At 40.1% G+C, this 20,357-nt stretch overlaps 1 protein-coding gene across 2 annotated transcripts in view; it reads right to left on the reverse strand.

Moving 5' to 3' along the window:
- The window catches only part of ZNF385C (zinc finger protein 385C), an 845,536-nt gene that overhangs the window by 424,134 nt on the left and 401,045 nt on the right, over nucleotides 1-20,357 (reverse strand). For both annotated transcript variants that reach the window (XM_063458900.1, XM_063458899.1), the window contains exon 2: nucleotides 10,378-10,638. In XM_063458900.1, coding sequence (XP_063314970.1) covers nucleotides 10,378-10,636 — 259 coding nt within the window. In that variant the 5' untranslated portion in view covers nucleotides 10,637-10,638. The remainder of the gene's footprint in view (nucleotides 1-10,377; nucleotides 10,639-20,357) is intronic.

The raw sequence follows: 20,357 nt of genomic DNA on the forward strand, positions 1-20,357 counted from the left end.
TGCACTTGCAAAGGTTGGCAGAGTTCACGCTGAAGGCCTGACACCCGCTTGAAGACAACTAACTGCTATTCAATTTAGAACAGTGAAAAAAGTTTTTTGTTTTTAAATGCACGCTATTGTGACACCAGATATGAGTGACAAAGCGGACTGGCAGAGGTTGGCAGAGTACATGCTGAAGGTCTGACACCCGCTTTAAGGACACTGACTGCTATTAGCTTACAGTGAAAAACTTTTTCTCTTTTTAAAGGCACGCTATAGTCACACCAGATATGAGTGGCAAAGTGCACTTACAGAGGTTGGCAGAGTACACGCTGAAGGCCTGACACACCAGCTTGAAGGACACTGACTGCTATTAGCTTACAGTGAAAAACTTTTTTTCTTTTTAAAGGCACGCTATAGTCACACCAGATATGAGTGGCAAAGTGCACTTGCAGAGGTTGGCAGAGTACACGCTGAAGGCCTGACACCCGCTTGAAGACAACTAACTGCTATTCAATTTATAACAGTGAAAAAAGTTTTTTGTTTTTAAATGCACGCTATTGTGACACCAGATATGAGTGACAAAGCGGACTGGCAAAGGTTGGCAGAGTACATGCTGAAGGTCTGACACCTGCTCTAAGGACACTGACTGCTATTAGCTTACAGTGAAAAACGTTTTTGTTTTTAAATGCACGCTATTGTCACACCTGATATGAGTGGCAAAGTGGACTGGCAGAGGTTGGCAGAGTACACGCTAAAGGCCTGACACACCAGCTTGAAGGACACTGACTGCTATTAGCTTACAGTGAAAAACTTTTTTTTCTTTTTAAAGGCACGTGATTGTCACACCTGATATGAGTGGCAAAGTGGACTGGCAGAGGTTGGCAGAGTACACGCTGAAGGCCTGACACCTGCTTGAAGACAACTAACTGCTATTCAATTTATAACAGTGAAAAAAAGTTTTTTGTTTTTAAATGCACGCTATTGTGACACCAGATATGAGTGGCAAAGTGGACTGGCAGAGTTTGCAGAGTACACGCTGAAGGTCTGACACCTGCTCTAAGGACACTGACTGCTATTAGCTTACAGTGAAAAACGTTTTTGTTTTTAAATGCACGCTATTGTCACACCTGATATGAGTGGCAAAGTGGACTGGCAGAGGTTGGCAGAGTACACGCTAAAGGCCTGACACACCAGCTTGAAGGACACTGACTGCTATTAGCTTACAGTGAAAAACTTTTTTTTCTTTTTAAAGGCACGTGATTGTCACACCTGATATGAGTGGCAAAGTGGACTGGCAGAGGTTGGCAGAGTACACGCTGTTGGCCTGACACACCCGCTTGAAGACAAGTAACTGCTATTCAATCTATAACAGTGAAAACAGTTTTTTGTTTTTAAATGCACGCTATTGTGACACCAGATATGAGTGGCAATGTGCACTGGCAGAGGTTGGCAGAGTACATGCTGTTGGCCTGACACACCCGCTTGAAGACAAGTAACTGCTATTCAATCTATAACAGTGAAAACAGTTTTTTGTTTTTAAATGCACGCTATTGTGACACCAGATATGAGTGGCAAAGTGGACTGGCATAGGTTGGCAGAGTACACGCTGAAGGTCTGACACCCGCTTTAAGGACACTGACTGCTATTAGCTTACAGTGAAAAACTTTTTTTCTTTTTAAAGGCACGCTATAGTCACACCAGATATGAGTGGCAAAGTGCACTTGCAGAGGTTGGCAGAGTACACGCTGAAGGCCTGACACCCAGACACTTGCAGACAATTAACTGATATTCAATCTATTACAGTGAAAAAACATTTTTGTTTTTAAATGCAAGCTTAAGCTATTTTGACACCAGATATGAGTGGTGGCACTGGGCAAGTGGGCACAGTATCCACTGTGAGCCTGACACAGAAGCTGGCAGACAACTAACTGCTATTCAATCTATTACAGTGAAACATTTTTTTTTGTTTTTAAATGTCAAGCTTAAGCTATTGTGACACCAGATATGAGTGGTGGCACTGGGCAAGTGGGCACAGTATCCACTGTGAGCCTGACACAGAAGCTGGCAGACAACTAACTGCTATTCAATCTATTACAGTGAAACATTTTTTTTTGTTTTTAAATGTCAAGCTTAAGCTATTGTGACACCAGATATGAGTGGTGTCACTGGGCAAGTGGGCACAGTATCCACTGTGAGCCTGACACAGAAGCTGGCAGGCAGGCAACTGCAATTACATTACACAAAAAAAAAAGCAGACTGATGTTCTAGCCCTAAAAAGGGCTGTTTGGGGTGCTGTTCTTACAACAGAGATCAGATGAGTCCTTCAGGACTGTAGTGGACACTGAATACCCTAGCTATCAATTTCCCTATCAAATGAGCAGCAGCTACACTTTCCCTCCTTTATCTAAGAATGCAGCTTCAGAATGAATCTAAAATGGATGCTGTACAGGAGGTGGGAGGGTCTGGAAGGGAGGGTCTGCTGCTAATTTGCTGGAATGTGTCTCCTGACCGTGAGGCACAGGGTCAAAGTTTACTCAATGATGACGAATAGGGGGCGTATCGAACCGCGCATGTGTTCGCCCACCGTGGCGAACGCGAACACGCTATGTTCGCCGGGAACTATTTGCCGGCGAACAGTTCGGACATCACTACCATTAATGTATGCATCAATAAATTAAGACACTTTCATCATACCCAATGGGCTGTTAACCCTTATTCGTTTTATTTATTTCTTATTATCCCTTGTGTTCAAGCTATCTAACAAATAATTTAATTTCCTTATAGTCTAGCCTTTTACTGGTACACCATTTGACCACTAATTACTTCAATTGGCCGACCCTACTGTCAATCTGTATAAAACAGTTTTCTGATTGGACACATTCCAACTAAAAAGTATAGCCCTATATTTATATTTATATATTTTCTCTCCTATTCTAGGACTTCAGAGATTAACATTACTACTAACAATATACACTATTATAATTCAAGATATCTTTATTTACATATATAATAGGTTGTTAAGTTATATTGTACCTATCAATTTATACTTCTGTTCAATCCACTGCCAATCTCGTTTTTCTAAAATCATTATACCACCCATCCTTTTAGTGTAACACAATCGACCACTCCAATTGGCCGACTCACTTGTCAATCAAACAAAAATCACCCGATTGGGCACACTTCAACCAATTAAAAATTACAGAAGGATATTTAAAACCTCTGTTAACAGAGGTTCATTTCCCCCTGAAGAGCCACCCTACCGGCGAAACGCGCGTCAGGGCTTTACTTATCACTTGTGGTCAATCTGCAGATGCCTAACTGACATTCTGTTACATCCCGCCGTGCAATCAGCACGTGCAGCAAACCTCCGCTTACTGTATCCTTCAGACGCAGTTTGACCCAAGTGTACATCTCTCTACAATACTGCTCTATTAGTGACAGCTAGATTGCAATTACTTTTGGCTAATACAGGTGCCATTGAAGGCACAGATCAGCTAACATAACAAGCAGTATTATTTATGACCTATTCCTCTACCTTATGTACTCAAATACTGCTTAACCAGTGGCAGCTAGATTCTGTTTACCTTAGGTAAACACAGGTGCCCTCGAAGGCACAGATTAGCCAATATAACGAGCAGCATTAATATTCTATTTACCTCATGCACTTCAGTATGATGATAGTGATCAAATGCTTCTGATTAGAGATAGCTAGTACTAGTCCTACAGACTCTAGTATAGGTGCCCATGAAGGCACAGATTAGACATAAGATTTGATAGTTTATCATTCCTATCACCATTACCTTTGCTAATGACATCCTCGATAGAAGATGCTTTACAAAGACTAAGCACTGTTTAGCCGAGGGTTCCCCCTGGCACAGCATAGCAACTAGGATATTACGTTGTATCTGATTGATATTAGTGACATAGTATACTTTATCTCTTACAGGACACGTATTACCCATAGTGTTGCCACTCAGCTCTGGTTGCTACTAGCATATGTATATATGTATATATATTTTCGTTTGCTTTTATAGCACTGTATATATTGTTAATAGATCAATTTGTATCATTGTGTTCAATTATTATATTATTTCCTGTGTGGTTATATTCTACTGCCACCTTGTGGTTATATTATAACCCTTTTACTAATTGCTATAATATAAAGCTACATTTTATTATCTTACGACTTCTATTTGGGCTAAAAACTTCTCTCTCTCCTCCAGCGTTGATTAATTACTTGGGTTCATGCCCTACCCCCTTAGCCTAGAGATCTTTTTAGTATTGTCCCACCACTTTTTCCATTTTTTCATTATGCCGAAGTGCATAACTTTGCATTTTTGTACATTAAATTTCATCTGCCATTTGAGAGCCCAGTCCCCCAATCCCTCTGCAGCAAAGTAATATCTTGCTCGCATTGTATTACTTTACAGAGTTTTGTGTCATCTGCAAACACTGAAACATGACTTTCAATGCTTTTTTCAAAATAATTTATAAACATGTTAAATAGAAGGGGTCCCAGAACAGAACCATGAGGAACATCACTTGCCACCTCTGTCCAGCTTGAAAATTTACCATTAATGAACACTCTCATTTAGATGAATTGCACCTTTCATCCTGTGGTACTTTTATGTTGTACATTTTACTTTGTGTGTTTTATACTTTAATGCACATCCTGCATTCTTGATCTTATTTTCTGCTTGGGACTTGTTCAACAAACATGCTAATATGGATTACAAAAGGAATATGGAAATAACCCATTGATTTTATGAAGACACAGAGGCTTAACTCTTCCTTTATTCACTCAGCAGCAAAGGCAGAGAAAAAACATTGATGTTTAAGTATATCAAATAATAGCATACAAATGGTTAACATAGCTTCATAACTTAGTCAATCGGAACATCCCACACAGTGGATCCTATCAATATATAAACATACATGTTATCCAAACTCCCTCATAAATACATCTTTCATTCACTATTTGACCTATGTATTATTATTTCTGGGTTTATGGTGTTTGATGTTCCCAATTTATATGCCTATGCATATTTAATGTTCCCACTATATGTAGCTATGTATATCTTTTTTACCTGATCCCTTTTCTCTTTTTCTTTCACTGCCTGTCTGGTTTGGGTACCGGTTGTGCCACTCGCCTCCTTTCCCATCATGTTTCTGGTTGGAGTCTGTTGTGTCCCCCTCTGCTTACTCATATCTGCAAACTTTCTCCTTTGGTACTTTGCGATTGCGCCACAAAGTGTGTGGCAGATATGTTCTTGGTGGGCTCAGAGTTTGCCACCTTTTTTGCAGTCTCACAATGCTTGTTTTAAGGGCATGACTGAACTGATAGGCTGTGGGTGCCCCTGAGTGTACCTAAGGGAACTTTTGATGAGCTGCCATAGCACTACAGTGCCCTTTATCTTAAGGATATCATATTTACTGTGTTATCACTTTGTTCATATAATGTGCTGTATTTTTTGCCTGGTTGTTTTCTTAACAACATGACTTTATTACCTCCAATACTCAGTGTGGTGTTCATACTCCTGTATATACAGACAAACACTAACCCTATTTGCCCTCTGGCTGGATCACTTCCAGCAGGATGAGGCCCATTACTTGTGATGCTGAGTTCTCTGATACTGAGGAACCATTGGCTGATCAGATTAATTCAGAGGAGTTTCATACTCTTCCAGATGTCACTATGGCAAAGTCTGTGACCCAGGCTATTCAAACTTATGTCACTTCATGTACTCAGTGCTGTGCAAACCACACAATCAGACCAGTAGAAACAAGCTCCCTGATTTACTTTGCTCCACCACAATTCTTGGGAAAATTGGACATACAGGAATTGCCTGACATTTTCCATTATGTGTTAAGCAGGCACAAAATGATTATTTGCCTTTTTATTAATGCTAATTCCACTTTGGCTACTGAATGATGCATGGCTTTCTTACTGAAGATAGAACCCAAGCCCGTTAATCTAGCCACTACCGAACCCAGGCAAAAGGTCTCTTATTTGGAGATAAGTTTGTAAATTAAATGGGCACCTTCATGGCCCTAGATAAGACCCAATCCAATATGGGAAAAGCATTTAGACCAAAAATTTGGGTGGGCCAGCAGAGCTCAAGCTGTCTTGCTAGCCGCTCCACTAGAGGTCCATTCCATTGTTACAATTAAATAGCTGAAAAGAGACCTATGCCCATCAAGTTTAGCCTTTCTCAAATCTATTTTTGCTGATTGTGTTGAGTCCATTAAGTTGAAGTATCGGGACATGCAAGGACGTCCTTCCAGGAGACTAAACAGTCCTCATCCACCTTCTTCCCCAGAGAGACTGCCTTCGGAAGGCTTATAGCACCAGGGGAACTCCTCAAGGCTGACAACCTTATGATAAGTCGATCATTTATTCAACCTTCTTCCCATGATGGGATATCGAACAGAGTTCTTTACACCTTCAATTTCTATACCACACACAATTTATTTTTCCAAACACAATGACATTCTAATGTCTCAGTAAGGACAGGCAATAGCCAACAAGGGTGCTATTATACTCATTCCTGTCTATTCTCCGGGCTTCCTCAGCAACCTTTTCCTGGTGCCCAAGAAAGAAAGAGGGGTAATCAACCTTTGTTCTCTGAACATGTATGTTTTACATCAACACTTCAAAATGGAAGGCATCTATTGCTTACAGAATGTGTTACTCAAGGGGACTGAATGGTCAAGCTTGACCTAAAGGATAAATAACTCATAATTCCCATAGTAGAGGATCATTACAGTTATCTGCAATTCATATGGGCGGGGGGGGGAAACGAAGTGGCGATTCACTGGTCTACTGTTCGGCCTGTCATTAGCTCCTTGAGTTTCACCAAGCTCCTAAAACTGGTAATGAGCATCCTTCACAGAAAAAAAATGGCTTGTTCGCTATTTAGACAACTTACTGATTATGTCTCAAGATGTCTTAACCCTCAAACTACACCTCTCATGGACAGTCTTGTTACTAATGAGACAAGGAGGATTTCTCCTCAACTCGGACAAGTAAATTCTCACCCCATCTCAACACATGCACTTCCTGGGATTCACCATACATTCCATTCACTGCTCTCTTAATTTACCACCCTCCAAGGTGAAGACCATCAAGAAAGAAATCAGACAAGTATTGCTTGACCTGTGACCATGATCTGTCATCTGGCAAGGATGATCGGCCTATTGCTGGTCTAGATTAAGGCCATTTACCTAGTCCATTACACTATCAATCTCTCCAATGCCTAAACAAATGCTCTCTTCATCAGGGACTCGTGTACAGTCATGCCATTCTGATAGACTGCAAAGCTATAGAAGAGCTCTCATGGTGCCTCCTGCATATCAATGTATAGAACAGTAGAGCAATCTTTGGTGCCACCCAGGAATTTGTCATTGAGTTGGACGCAAGTTTTGTTATCGAGTCGGACACAAGGTGCATGAGATATGGATGTATCTTCACAGACTAAAAATGGTCACACGTGGAGAAGGAACGCTACATAAACTACCTCAAACTTTTGGCCATTTTTTTTGCCTTTCGCAGTCTTACGAATAACTCGCAGAATTGCTCTATACTTTTCCAATTGGACAGTGTCTGATATATAAAACATTTAGGCGGCACCAAATCATGAATCCTGACAGACCTAGTAAAATCATTTTGGCAGTTTCTTCTAGCCTCCAACCTTTCAGCTCAAGCAGAACATTTGCCATGATTGAACAACACTATTGTGGATTGGAACGTTTTTCCCAAGATTTTACATCTTTGAGGACCATTGGATTTGGATATTTTCACCTTACGATTTACTATGCAAGTACCCTGCTTCTTCATTTGAAGACCGTTCTCACAACAGACTCCTTTCTCCAACCATCGCCTCTCCGGACAAGTACCTCTGCCAATTCCAGTATCCACTTCTGCCTGCAATGTGATTGCTATTACCTTTACAAAGGCACTTGTGGCTCTCAGGACTAGTTCTCTTGATTTATTCCATGGCTAGAGAGATCTTGCAGCCAGCCAATAGGTCCAAAGACTCTGTTTCTGGGATCCCTAAAATCCACACAGGACACAAAGTTCCAAAAGTAACTAACATACACAGCTTTATTTTTACTCAGGACAAGCCCATTTGCTCATTACACTGAGATTGTTGTGACAACTTCAATAAAATACAAATAACCAAATCATAGCAGACAATATACAACAACTTACTATAACACAATTACATATTTATAAAATATTGTAAGGGTTGGGGAAGACCACAATTAACACAAAATATATTTTCTGCCTGTAGAATTAGCAATATGCATATCTACATTTATTTATTTTATTTATTACTGGTATTTATAATGTGCCAACAGATTCCGCAGTGCTGTACAATTAGTGGAGAACCTACAATATACACGCACAAATACAAGAGGTAGAGAGAGCTCTGCCTGTAATCTGATATCTAACCATTGGAGCTCTTTATACAAAGTGCTTAGCTAGATGGCCCGTGAGCTTACAATCTAAAGGATACAATGGGGATTGGAGACAAGAGGTAGCAGGGGAAATTTGGAGGTGATGACTAAAAGAGTTAACAGAGAGAAGCAGCTATTGGTAAAATATAAATGGAATGAAGAGGTAATTGAGTAAGAATTTCAAACAGCTGGTGGAACATGCTATATATTTAGGGGGAACTTGGGGGGGCAGGAGGAGGGGAGAGTGGGTGGGTAGTGGTGAGAAAAATTGCAGAGCTTCACTGAGTTTGAGTGTGAGATGAGGCCTGAAGAACAGAGATGGAGATTAAACAGGGTGGGGGGGGGGGAGGGGGTAGAAGGGAGGAGGGTAGAGTAGACGTGTTATATACTATTGAAAAGTTTAGCTACCAAATTCTATCACCCAAAATATGAATAACTGTGTACATGAAATATTGGTCAGAAACATTAAATGACAATAGTACAAACTGCATGCACATAAAATTACAGTGGCAAACTACCGGTGTAAATGTTAATATAATAAATGATAATATGGAAGCAATCCAAGAATAAATGAGATGGAGTATCTACCAAGCTTCAGTCAGTACCTGAGAGTGGTAGGATTTTCCGCAGGATGTAAATGCAGAGCTTCACTGAGTTTGAGTGTGAGATGAGGCCTGAGAGTGGTAGGATTTTCTGCAGGATGTAAAATGCAGAGCTTCCTACATAAAGTGTTTGGCTGAAACTCCTGGTTATGGTGACTATCATCACAGCCTCTATCTCGGAACTATGCTTTCCACCATTTTATCTCATATTGCATACTCTTTTGCACCTTCAGTTACATGACCTCACTGATCCTCACTTCCCCACAATGAACTCTCAACTTTGGTTCCCCACTCTGCTGGAAATGTTAATAAATAACTTCATCCATCCTTTGCAGATCTACTCAAGGATTCACATAGTAACTTGCATCCCCTCCTCCCCCAAGGCCAACATCAATGTATAAATTGGCTCCTCACTAGGGACTTTGGTTTGTCACAGATGTTCCACACTCAGCGCTGGAACTTTTAGCAGGTGCTTGGGCTATCTCTGCTGGACAGTCTGGATTTGATGGTTTTCCAGCAGGGAAACATCTGTTGATTTGTCGTCTACTCTGTGTCATATGATTAGCAGAACCTCCTCAACCATCTAGGATGTCCATCTTCATCCAACAATGTCCCTCTAACATGGATCTCTCAATATGACAATTGTTGCTCAGTTGGTTATGCTATTCTGCGTTGTCTCCTGCAAATGAGTGCCTGATGTTTGGGCACTAGACATTGCTACTCACTCTTTTACCCTATTAAGTGTCTCTTATGACATTTTCAAATGCACCAAGACCTCCATCAAAACAGTATTTTAGCCAAGTTTTCCACATCATGCTCAGTTATGCCCTGCCTCCTCTCTTACTGTGTACGAATTATGTAAGACAGTCTTCAGAGACTGTCTTTTAGGTCACTGTCAACACGGTCACTGTCAATAATTCAAGAACTAGATTTCTATATATTTAAGCTCAATGAAAAAGTTTTCAACCATGCATTTTCAATACATTCTGAACTTGTAAAATGAAGTACACACACACATATCTTACATAATTGGATAGTAATACAGGATGAAAAAGGACTCCAGTTCATGAAATTAAACCTTTTGCACATCTCTTTCAGTTTCTGCTGATGATCCAAAAGAAAGAGTAAAACACAATTTGAAGTCATTTCTCATTTTTGACACAGAGTGGGGTAAAAAAGATCCTTCTTGAATCCAAAATAGCAATCAGATTTCTCCTATTATCAGCAAACTGTTAGCCCTCATATTGATAAATGATGATCAATATCCCATGAAGATACTAAAGATAATAGCACAGTCTCTTACAAACAAATCATGAAAATAATGTGCCCTTACCGTGGACAGCACTGTTCTTCTTCCCGTTTTTGATCTGTTTCAGACGCTTCTGGTGGGATTTGCCATTGTAATGTATTTGTGCCTGGACAGCCGAGTTGAGTTGGATATTACAAACCTCGCACAGAGTGAATGATGGTAGATTGTTCTTATTTCTCTTGGACTGCAAATCTGAGGTATGGGTGTCGGATAGTCCATTCTCACAGTTTGGAAAGGTTACCATGGGGTTTGACAAATAAGTAGGGCTCATCGGACGTTTCATAACTGCAAGAAGAAAATGTACATGAAAATTTCTCTATATATTTCCAAGAGTTAAATTTTTCTCTCCTTTGTACTTGGTTGAAGGACAAATACATACATAATGTATCATGCTATGTTTCTAAGAGCATTGCACTGTCTTCCTGCACTGAAACAGTTATGACGGTAGAAAAACACAAACACCTTGCAATTTGCATTGTTTAGCTTGTATAATTTTTTTAATATGTCAGTGCCAAAGGTATATGATTGAGTCCAGATCATCAGGTACCCAATTATCAAAGGATATCACATTTGGTGAAACAATTGACCTCTGACACTATTGAAAATAAAATGTTTTTATTTGATTGCAAAGAATAGGATGCAAGGTTCAACTTGCATTTTACCATTTGAAATACTATAAAAAACATTTTTTTTAATTGTGTGGTTTACTCAAATAAACAGTAACAAGGTTATTCACTAAAATCAGAATTCAATGTTAATTTCAAACTCAAAGGGATACCATAGGCATCAAAACAATGTTAGTTTAATGAAGCAGTTTTGCTGCATAGATCATGTCCCTAATGTCTCATATTTTAATTGTCTACCATTTAGGAGTTATATCACTTTTGTTTCTGTTTATTCTGTTATTCACACAGCATGCATTTTTTTTTCTAAATGATTAGTCAGATGTTAACTTATTTTATAAAGTTTTTATGTTTTTCTCTGTAAATTGAACTTTAATCACACACAAGACGCTCCTGCAGGTGATAAGAAATTATAGATTAAAAATAATGTGCAATAAAGGAAGCTAGAATATCTAGTTCCTTTTCAGGAAGTGTTTAGGAAGACTGTGCAAATCACTTGTAGGGGAGTATGACTAATGCTGTATAAACAAAGTGATTTAACTCCCCAAAGGCAGAGAATTGAGCAGTGAGACTCTGACTGCAGGAGCACGATCTATACACCAAACCTGTTTCATTAAGCTAAAGTAATTTTTATGCCTATAAAAGGGGTATTATAGGCATAAAAATTACTTTAGCTTATCCCTTTAAGATCAAAAGTAGAACTAGAGGCATAGCTTACTAATAATTTCCCCAACTTGGTTTGTATGGCCTACATTTTAAATTCACTTTGAATCCTCTCTTTAGTGAATAATCCTGCAAAAAAAAATCCTTCCAAATGGTAATAAGCACCTGGTGAACGGCTATAACTTTCCTATAAGTGCAGCCACTATTCCCATCAAAAGGAAAACAGCTTAGGAGCTTAACTCTCTGCAAATTCACCAAATTCAGTATGTTGCTCATTATACCTGAATATTATACAACCTAGTTTAAGTGTCAATGTATATTGCATTGGCCTCTGTGTTAGCAACATACGTGCTAGTGTATTTTTGTACATAGGGTCAACAAATATTTTTTTGGACACGCAAAAATATTCAATGGAAACAAGTCAACAACATATCAACTCATTTTACATAGAGACATCAAAATACTGCTGGCAGTATAACGATAATTAAAATGCAAGCACGTCAACACACTTTCCAACACAAGTTTACATAGATATGTAAAGAATTTAAACATAAACAAGAAAAAAACCTAATTAATTCAAGTTTCATAGGATTTAAAAAAATAAAAATAAACTATGGTGTTCACAAATCTTGAGCTTTAAAATGCAGTTCCTGAATATTTTCACAAGATGGCACATACAGCATTTTCACCCAATCATGCAAACTAATAGCAAGGTCCATAGGTTGCTAATTTGGGTCCAGAGAATGAGAAACATTTAAAAAAATGAATAATAATTTTGGACAGCTGGAGAATGAATGCTTTAAAGCTTGATCTTTATCAATTACTTTTTTGTGATACTATTGTGGTCAAAGGAAAAGGCATTAATATTTAGGAATTTTCATAAAGGTATACTGAACTTTATGTCCATTATGTCTATCCTGCGTTAATGATGCCAATAGATAAAGATTGGTACAGTGGGAACAAGTAATTGATTGTTTGAATAGACAGTTGATTAATTGGTTAAACATGGTGCTTTTATACTGGCATATTTTTTATCTATCTATAATTATGAACATTATATAACTATATAAACATTTTAAATACAGCTCAAACGAATTATAAAGGACATAAGTTCCCAAATGCATTAAGCAGATGCATTGGTGTAATTGAAATGATTAATCTGTTTTTAATCAAACTTTTCCAAACTTTTACCATAACTTTCATGTATATATAATTCCATTTGTTCCATTTCATTTTAATTCCATTACTAATACCATTTAAAAAAAAAAATAATAGACTCAAGTAACGAAACATTTGTGTTCTTGAAGATGTTATAAAGATCAAAAGTAAGAAGATAAGTGCATGCAACAGGAAAATATTTTAGATTAATAAAGAACAGATTTTTTAAAGAAAACTAAGTAACTTTTTAATTAGGTAAAACATTCAAAGCATTTAAATTGTTAAAATGTCAAGTTAAAAATTGATTTTGTCTAAAAAAAAGAAATGCCACTGCAAATTTTCTGAATTATTAATTTCTTTAGCACATAAATAAGATACACAAAGAAACATTCAAAAGAACCCAAACTATAATTGTCCAACAGTATTTCATTTTCTTTTGTATTTATCATTATTTTTGTTTCATTTTTGCCAATTCGAGCAATGCCATAAAAGACAAAATACTTACCTAGAAGGTGAAATGGTCAAAACACACACCTTTTTTTGGGTTGAAAAATTCAAATGGAATCTAGGAAATGCGTGATAGAAAAATTCAAATTCTCAATTCTGGGTTAGAGTTAATTTAATATTTTTTAGACAATTTAGTATTACCAATTACAAAATTCACCGACCAGGACCAATAAAAACACAACAACACTCATATGCTGAAACAGAAATGTGATGGCAGATCCATCCCTCAGCAAGGCCCTTTTCTAAATGCTAGTTAGTCTCTGAATCACAGCCAGAGTCAGAGATAAGAACTTTCATTTTCTGGAGCTGCCAACTATTTGATAGGCAGATTAATATGGTATGGGTCTTGCAGATTCACCCACAGGAACCAGCAGAAAACAAATGTCAGATAAAGAACAGGGCACATAACGATAAGGGCTTGGTAAAACATGTTGCTTTTTTTTTTTTTCCAATTTGACAATTTTTATTCGTTTTGGGGTACAAAAAGAAAGCGGGGAAGGGGAATATAGCAATAAGACATTTGTGCATAGTTACATTTTCAGATTCACATCGTTTGCAATCACCCAAATTGCCAACAGTTGCTTGCGGCTTATCTATGCTACACTTTCTATTTTTCCAATTGACACTTTTTATATTCAAAAGGAGGGGTGGGATGTAGGTATCTGACCGGTTTTACATCCATATAGTGCACATATCCTGCCAGCCCTTTCTTCTTACGTATCCCTTATCACATGCAAGTGCGGTGTTACCCTTGTTGGCTGTATTGGCTCCCTCAGAGGAGTCTCTCAGGCTGGGGATGTGCCGTTAGGGCTTCAGGTGTTTAGTTGGCGTAAGTGCTCTTTTGTAGGGGGGGTGGGGTGGGGGGGGGGGGGGGAGGTTAGATAGGGAAGGGGGCAAGGGGGGAGGGTGAGGGGGGGGGGGGGACCTAATCACGTTCCTTTTTCCACCCGAGAGAGAATTCCTGGTATGTCCCTGGAGCTTACTGGCTTGCTCAGCTTCATCATGTTGCTCAATCATTTTGTTAATGGTTGTCTCTCTAACTTGGTGGTTATTAGGTAGGTTTATTGTCTCCCCCGTAAGCGTGGGGTGTCCCCAGCACAACTATATACATTATGGGTGTCTTTCGACACAACTATATACATCATGGGTGTCCATTCCCCTGGTCTTTCCCTCATGGTTAGTGTGGGCTGTCTTGGGTGCGCTCTGGTACCTCCATCTGCTATCCCACCTTCCCCGTGTTTTTCTTGCTCTTTCTGCTTACTGGAGCAGCTTATGACTTGTCCCTTTCCCTTGTCCTTTATTAAACGCCTCCAGGGACCTATCCCATTCGCTTTTGGCGTTTATTCTGTACTCTTGCACATTGTGCCCTGTGTGTATCCTTGTTTCATAGTCTATGTTCATTGTGGTTTGTTTTATCACTGTGTCTATGTCTGGGGCGTCTGTTTGCTTCCACGCCTTTGCTATGTGTAAATTTGCGGCTATTAGTATGTGGAACATTGTAAATGCCTGGGGTTTGGGAAACCTGTCCAGGGTCATGAAAAGGATTCCACACTCGGGCTCCAGTTTGATAGGTTGATGCAGGGCTGTGGAAAGTATGTTGCCTACCGCTACCCAGTAATCTTTGATACGGGGGCACGTCCACCATATGTGGTACATCGTGCCTTTCTCCCTCCCGCATCTCCAGCAGTTCACCGATGTGTGGGGGTATATAGTCGCAAGCCGAGCCGGCACCATGTACCATCTGTAGTGTATTTTGCGCAACAACTCCAGGTGGGAAGCGCATCTGGATCTGCCTTTGTGTGCTGTAAATGCATGCTGCCAGTGTTCGTTTGTTAGTGTTTTGCCTATATCTATTTGCCATGCCTCCTGGAATTTCTCCCTATTTTCGTCTAGTGGGTCAGTCATCGCTTTGTATATGGTCGAGATTAACTTTCGCGGTGTCGTTCTGGCTATGCACATTCTTTCAATACCCTGTGCTTTCTTTGGTGTGGTTACCCCTGTGTCATTTTCTAGGAGTGACTTGAGTTGGAGATATGAAAACAGCGATTGGGGCGGTAGGTCGTACCTGTTCTGTAAGTCCGGGAATTGCATTAATGTGCCATTTTGATATAAGTGTTTGACTAATGAGCATCCCCCTTTTTCCCACGGTTTATAATTGAATGTGGGGTTGGCTATATGTATGCTCTGAATCGGGGTTGCTAGTGACCACTGTTTATCGTATCCTACAAGGCGTTTGGTTGTGTCCCATGTTCTCAATAGTAGTGAGGTGGTGTCGGGAACCTCTTTGGGTAGTGGGCGCATGTGGTGGGGTATCCAGAATAGGTGGTGTATCCCTTTTGGGCATGCCCATATCGATTCGATGTCCACCCACTGCGGCCTGTCGTCTGCCTTGTGTGCTTGCACCATTGTAGCTAGGAGGGTCGCCCTGTAGTATGCGCCTACATCTGGCAGCCCCAAGCCCCCTTCCGTCACCGGTTTGCGCAGTATTTTTTCTGCTACCCTAATTTTTCGGTTCGCCCAGACGAATCTATTTAGGATTTGTTGTAGTTTTTGTAGGAATATTTTGGGGAGTGGGATCTGTAACGTACGGAATAGATATTGTAGAACATGTTGCTTTTTTTTAAGGAGAATCCTTTCAGCAGAAGTGCTGGAAAATGAAATTACAGCCAAGTAATTTTTGGATAGTCTTAAACAGGAGTTATTAGTGAAAAATGCAAATAATAGATTGCACACAAATATACATGTAAAGCCTTAGTAATAATCAAAATCAACCCCCACCCCCCAATAAATTAAAATAAATAAATATATAATCATAATATATATTTAAGGCTGGGCCTGTAGTTGTGGGAGGGTCTTGGATCCCTTTTATAAGGGCCTCCAATCCTCTCTCACATACCGTTATTGGTCTGGCGAGTCACACATAAGTCACGCCATCTTGCAGAGCTTACCTGTATCTTCGTGGTCCTGGTTCCTGGCTTGCTGTCCGTGGTGCAGTCCTTGCTTCCACTTTCCAGCACGCTTCCTACCCCAGCTTGCTTGGTGACTGACCCTGAAGTGTTCACTGAACCGTAAGTGTTAGGGTCAAGCCGTTGTGCCTTGGTCGCATAGTATGGTGTCATCCCGGTTTGGGTCTATTTCATTACATACTGTTTTGTATGTTTTATCATGTTTTTGGCTGTTTTCCTGCCTGCTCGCACGTACACTTGCTTAGATACCTAACGTTGGGAGCTTTCGGGTCTTTCACCTGCATGACCAGTTACCCTTGTTCAGCACCCTTCGCATATAAGTAACGATACATGCTATTCTTATGCATTCATGTCAATTTGTGTGAACAAATACAAAAAACTTAGTGTTTAGGTGATATAACCCTCCACCTAAACTTACCGAGGGAGAGTGCAGTGCTACAGGGTAAATGGACACTTGTCCTTCAGTACCACATATAAGGACGATGTTGTCATAAAAGTAAAAAAGAAACCAAAAAGTATATATAGTGTGATATTGTTAAACCATATGTATAAATGATAATTTTACATATCCCAACTCACATTCTTTAGAGCCTTTTTTGGTATAGGATCTAAACAAACAGGTTTTCGTGCACTTTTTCAGGTGGCAACCAGACCTTTCTCAATTGATGATATATGGGACCAGAAAAAAATAGAAATATAAAGTGTATTATGTAGATATTAATTTATATAGCAAATCCACATTTACTTTGTAGTGCTTCACTCTCACTCGGTAGGTTTAAGTGGAGGGTCATATCACCTAAACACTGAGCTTTTTGTATTTGTCTTTTAGTACTTTTTGGGTTGTTTGCAGTGGCCTTTTGAGTGTTTAACAGCAGCTGAAACGTGGGAACAGTTTGTTTAAACTTATCGGAAACGCACAGACACCTCTTTTGTTTCTACATTCACTTAGGCTATACAAATTGATATGAAATTGGTTGTATGTTTGAATAATATTCCAGGTTAAGGATCCCCCTGCTGGTTAAATGTGGTATTGCAGTTTGAATTTAATCTCATCTTTAGGTTGCTGTACCTTACTACTCCCCCTTTACTCTACTTCTACTGTGAATCAACATTTCCGATTCTTACTGTCTCAGGTGCGAAATTTACATGTTACTTAAATTTTGTAGTCCCATATTAGCAGGTGTTACTGGCTTTTAGGGTTCCATTTGTCCCACCCTCATACTCGGAGGTACAAGACCATCGGTCCAACTCATAGATATTCTCCTTGCATGGTTGCATAGAGAGGGCCTCACCTGTCACTCCTATACTATCTTCTGCTTTTATTGTCACAGAGAGGCCGACACCCCGCTACAACGTTCGGTGGCCACAACATTCTCTTGGGCCAAAGCATAGTTAGAGCCTCTCAAGCCACTTGGCAACTAGCATGGCCTCACCTGTCACCCTTTTAGAGGAAATTGTTCCCTAGCATGGGAGAAGTTTCTCAGGGCCACTCGGTTCCTTACACAACTACGAAATCTGACAAGGTTATTAAGGATAAGCTGGGTAGGGACATTGTCTTTCTGGGCAAGTTCCAAATTTGCAATAATTTTATTAATGGTACTTGTGGTTATTGCCCGTTTGCTCCTACTGTTTCCAGGCTCATGCCAAATCTATGTGCCCTAATGAAATGTTCCATAAACCTTACCTCATATGTATTAATGTTATGTATTTTGCTGAACTATTATGGTACCACCCCTCACAACACTTGATTAACTTTCTCATTGATGGGTTATCACAGGGGTTTCACATGGGTATCATACACTTGCCATCTGGAATGCAATAATTTGCAGACAATGCTAGCAGATCCAGAATTGGTTGATAAACTAATCAAGACTGAGTTGGCACATGGATTAGTTTCAGGCCTTTTGGGTCTCCTCTTTTTACTTAGCGGACAAATCCTATTGGTTGATCATTGACCTACCAGCATCACATTCCTCCACGGTCCCTAGTCTTATCTCCCTCAGAAGAATTCTCCATGCAATACACCACCATTGACTACACCATCTGGGCCATTCTGGCTGCTGGGGCAGGTGCATGGTTCAGTAAAACTGCTATTGTCAATGCAGTTAAACTACTTCCTATCCACCCCTCACTTTGGAATCTGCATGGCATTTAGTGGCGCGGTTTATATTACTTTTTCTCCCGGCTCACATTCGGTTCTGAGAGTAGCCCCAAGATATTTTATATATTCGTGGAAACCTTGTGCTGGTTACTACTTAATGTATGCAGATGCCTGACTGTTATCCACTATTTAGATGACTTCCTCACAATTGAAGACAACTCTCACCCCCCACCCCAGTATAACAGAAGCGATCAGTCTTTGTTTGCACGTATGCTGGCTTACATACCTTACATACATTAGGTCCAGACACGGTAATACATTTTATGGGTATTCAACAAGACTCGGTCAACATGAATTCCTGTATTCCTCATGATAAGACTGAGCGCACCCTGTCAAGCATTGACCTATACTTGCAGTTAGGTTCTTGCAACCGCAAAGAACAACAGTTTCTGCTTGGTTCGCTCAATTTTGCCCTGAGGATCATCCCACAAGGTAGATCCTTAGTTTCCCGACTACTCTGTTTGTTCTCTGACTTTCCCTCAGACAATTCCCACATCACGTTAGACCCAAAAGCGATGGCTGACTTAATGATGTGGCGCATATTTCTCATGACATGGAACGGGAAAGCCATGTTTATTCCCCTGATTAACAACAATTCCCCGACACTCTGGACAGATGCTAAGGCCAATACGGGCTTTGCAGCCATCTGTGGCAATCAATGGCTCTGGGGTCCATGGCCTAGTTTCTTCAAGACATCAGCCTTATTCGAACATTGCCCGATAGTGGCGACAGCAATCGCCTGGAGTCCTTGCTGGGCAGGTCACTCGGTCAGATGTTTTCAGACAACCTAGCTACTTGCCCCATTGTAAATAAGGGCCGATCATCATCTTGGTAATTATGAGGTTTATGAGGAGACTCACCTTGGTGGCGGCCACTTGCCATTTTTTCCTCACTTGTATTCAGATCCCCGGCGTCACTAATGTATCAGCAGATCACCTGTCTCGTTTACGCTTGCAGGCATTCCACAAGACTCTGCCCACCACTTCCCGTCTGGCTACTCTTGCCCCTCCATTCCAAGACATGTTACTGGATTAAATGTTTTGTTGACACATGCACAGAATCTTACCCACCTACCACTCTTGGTTAACACTAGGAAATCTTAAGATATGGATTTTCACCTTTTCACTAAAGTCATATCCAATTTTCAAATTAAAGACATGTTTGCTATGGAGGCTGTATTGGGATTTACTTCCTTTTTCCACATTAAGTTAAAATGATCATTTAACACTATCATACTATCTAACGGGCATTCAACATCACATGCTATTACAACACCCTAACAAAACGGGATTCCTATCATCCTACCAAATCAAAACCTTACTGAAAGGAATCCAAAAATCTGACACGACTTTACCCTCTAAACACTACCCATCTATAGTAAACTATTCCAATCATTATCTGGGCAGCACAAAACCAGGATACACCACTGTGTGTATTTTGTTTAATTTCTAGTTGATTATTTTCTGGATCTGTCTGTACAATTCGCATGCAAGTACTGATGTTTGTTTGCTGCTATCACTCAATATACTTGAGCAGCACTTTTCATGCACTATACCATAACATATACTTTATGATTATATAATGGTGAAATGATTTATATATTAATCTAGTGGATTGAAAGCAATTTGTTTGTATGTTTTTGAGGATTGAAGTCATCACATGCATCACTTTTAGTAGCCCTTCTTATGCACTGTACCCAGGGCCGGCCTTAGGGGTGTGCGAGCTGTGCGGCTGCACAGGGCGCCATGGAGCAGGGGGCGCCCTGTGGCCGACACAGCTCGCACATGGCCGGAGTGCAAGGGAGCTAAAACAGGTACCTGGGTGGAGGATTAATTATTCTCCACCCGGGTCTACTAAAAAAAGGGGGCGGGGCTTACCGAGCAGAGCGGGGCTTATCGCGAGGCAGTGGCGGGGCTAATACCTCTC

The sequence above is a fragment of the Pelobates fuscus genome, chromosome 6 (genome assembly GCF_036172605.1).
Source record: "Pelobates fuscus isolate aPelFus1 chromosome 6, aPelFus1.pri, whole genome shotgun sequence".
Lineage (NCBI taxonomy): Eukaryota > Metazoa > Chordata > Amphibia > Anura > Pelobatidae > Pelobates > Pelobates fuscus.